The following is a 2,500-nucleotide window of genomic DNA, read 5'->3' as shown; positions in this document are numbered from 1 at the left end:
TTGTTGGGGGCAGCCGCTAGGCTGCAGTTGCTGCAGCTGGAGGAATGCCCCCAGCAACAGCAGCAGCAGCAGCAGCAGCAACAGCAACACCAACAGCAACAGCAACAGCAGGGGCTTGAAGGTTCGTGGACTTTGCTGCTGAGAGAGTGAGGAGACACTCCGAATGGGGCGGTGGATAGTGGGGGACAGAGACACGCAGGAATACAGAGACAGACAGAGGCAGCAGCAGCAGCAGCAGCAGCAGATGAACAGATGAACAGAGACAGGGAGACAGCTGCAGCAGAAAGCAAGAGATAGTGCTACCGTTGGTCGTGTTGCTGCTGCTGCTGCATCAGTCTGTTGCTGCTTTGTGTGCTTTGTTGTCAGCTTGTTGCTGCTGCAGATACACCGTACGCGACGAACCTTGCAGCAGCAGCAGCTGCTGCTGCAGTCTCAGCAGCAGCAGCCTGTGCAGTTGGTGTCTCTTGCCGCAACAGCTTACAATGCCTTGTCCCTGAATTTTGCTGCTGCTGCGCTGCTGGGGGGTGGGGTCGGTGGTCTGCTGCTGGGTGGCTCCTTGCTGCAGCACCTGTTGCTGTTGCTGCGCATCACAGTAGCAGCATCCGCAGCAAGAGCGTCAGCAGCAGCAACAGCAACAGCAGGAGACAGTGCAGCAGCAAACCCAGAGATTCCTTACGAGGTGCTGCATTCACTCGGAGGTTCTTTTATATTTCGCGGCCGGCAGCAGCAGCAGCACAAGCAGCAGCAGCAGCAGCAGCAGCCCCAGCAGCAGCAGCTGCAGCAGGTTTCAGGTGTCTCTACTATAGACGATCAGAAGCGGCTGTCTCTCCAGGCAGTAAGGAGACGCGTTGTTTTGTTTCCTTACTGTGTTTAGTGTGTCTCCTTTTGCTGCGTCTGTCTCTGTCTCTGTCTCCTTTTGCTGCCTCCTTGTGCTGTCTCCTTTATCGTTTGTAAGGACTACATATGCATAGAAGCGATGATGCGGTGTATCTGCAGCTGTCTCCAACTCTGTCTCTGTCTCTGTTTTTGTTTATACAGCATTTTCCTTGTGTGCTACTTGGGTCTGTCTCCTGCTGCTCCTGGTGTCTCCTTTTCTGTCTGCTGCTGTTGCTTGCTGCTGCTGCTGCTGCTGCTGCTGCTGCTGCTGCTGTTTTCGTTTCCTTTCTTTGTCTGCTGCTACTTCTGTCGCCTTTTCTGTTTTTTGTTGTTTGTCTCTCCCTATATATATAATTAATACAGCTCAGTGTGTCACTGCTGCTAAGCTGCGGGGGTGCTGCTTCTGCTGCTGCTGTTCCTGCTGCTGCTGTTGCTGTTCTTGCTGCTGCTGCAGTTGCAGGACGCTGCGTCCTACGTTATGCTCTTGCTGCTGTGGTTTGTGTTGCTGCTGCTGCTGCATCTATTGTTGCTGCAGCATGCTGCTGCTGCGTCTACATTACGCTGCTGCTGTTGCTTCTCTGGTTGCTGCTGCAGCTGTAGCCCGCCGTCTCCTATATGTTTGCTGGTGCTGCTGTTTTTCTTACTGCTGCACCTGCAGCGCACTCTCTTCTACACGTTGCCGTTGCTGCTGCTGCTGCTGCTGCTGCTTTATTTGTTGCTGCAGCTCCAGCACGCTCTGTTTTATATTTTACTGCTGCTACCATGCCGGGGATCGATGGATCGTCGACCCCACACGGCCATCAGGGAGGCCTTCCCTACGCTGCTGCTGCTGCAGCAGGCATCCCAGGTAGCTAGAGGAGACACCCTTGCTGCTACTGCTACTGCTGCTGCCTTTGCTGCGCTGCCTATGGCGTTGCATGCATGCATTCTGCTGCTGCTGCTGCGTGCGCGTGTGGGGTGCTGCAGCTGATGCAGGGAGCAGCACCCCGCGAGCTGCTGCACCCACCGCGCTGCTCTTTAATGCAGCGCCAAGTGCAGCAAACAGCGGAGACGCTTTGCATGCACAGGGCGCAGGCGGAATATGCTGTGGGGTGTCTCTACACCATTGATATCTTGTTGCCCCCACAGTAAGCAGCGACGGGGAGCAGCAGCAGCGACGGGGAGCAGCAGCAGCAGCTGCGACAGGGAGCAGCAGCAACAGCAAAAACAGCGACGGGGAGCAACAGCGCCCTATAATATTATACATACATATATATAGTGTATATTATATATATTATATATATATATATATATATCAAGCATAACTACATATATATACATATATAGTTTATTTATTTTCTTTAGCATTTTAAAAACTATTGTCTGTGGGGTGTGTATACACCCGCCGACTGTTTGCTGCAGCACCAAACCGCGCAGTGCTGCTGCGACTCCCCTTTTAATGTTTGCTGTCTGTACACCCCAACACTACTACGCAGCCCGGACCCTGTCTTAATATATATTATTATTTATTATTGTTTTACTCTCCTATTAACAGGGCCCCCTCGTCAAAAGAAAGAAGTATAGCCAACGGTATCATATATCAATTCCCCCTATGCATATTAATATATATATATATATATATATA

At 51.9% G+C, this 2,500-nt stretch overlaps 1 protein-coding gene across 1 annotated transcript in view; it reads left to right on the top strand.

Annotated features, from left to right (window-relative positions):
* The window catches only part of EAH_00048410 (hypothetical protein, conserved), a gene marked incomplete at both ends in the record, with an annotated part of 4,413 nt that extends 2,406 nt beyond the window's left edge, over nucleotides 1-2,007 (top strand). The window contains 3 exons of the mRNA XM_013391405.1: nucleotides 1-146; nucleotides 367-835; nucleotides 1,843-2,007. The exon at nucleotides 1-146 is cut by the window's left edge and continues 2,406 nt beyond it. Of these exons, the coding sequence (XP_013246859.1) occupies nucleotides 1-146; nucleotides 367-835; nucleotides 1,843-2,007 (780 nt within the window). The remainder of the gene's footprint in view (nucleotides 147-366; nucleotides 836-1,842) is intronic.
* Between the last annotated feature and the right edge of the window lie 493 nt (nucleotides 2,008-2,500).

Source organism: Eimeria acervulina, genomic scaffold (genome assembly GCF_000499425.1).
Source record: "Eimeria acervulina Houghton genomic scaffold, Eah_scaff762, whole genome shotgun sequence".
In the NCBI taxonomy this organism is placed as follows: domain Eukaryota; phylum Apicomplexa; class Conoidasida; order Eucoccidiorida; family Eimeriidae; genus Eimeria; species Eimeria acervulina.
Note: the sequence above shows the minus strand (reverse complement) of the source record. Positions and strands in the feature narration are given on the sequence as shown.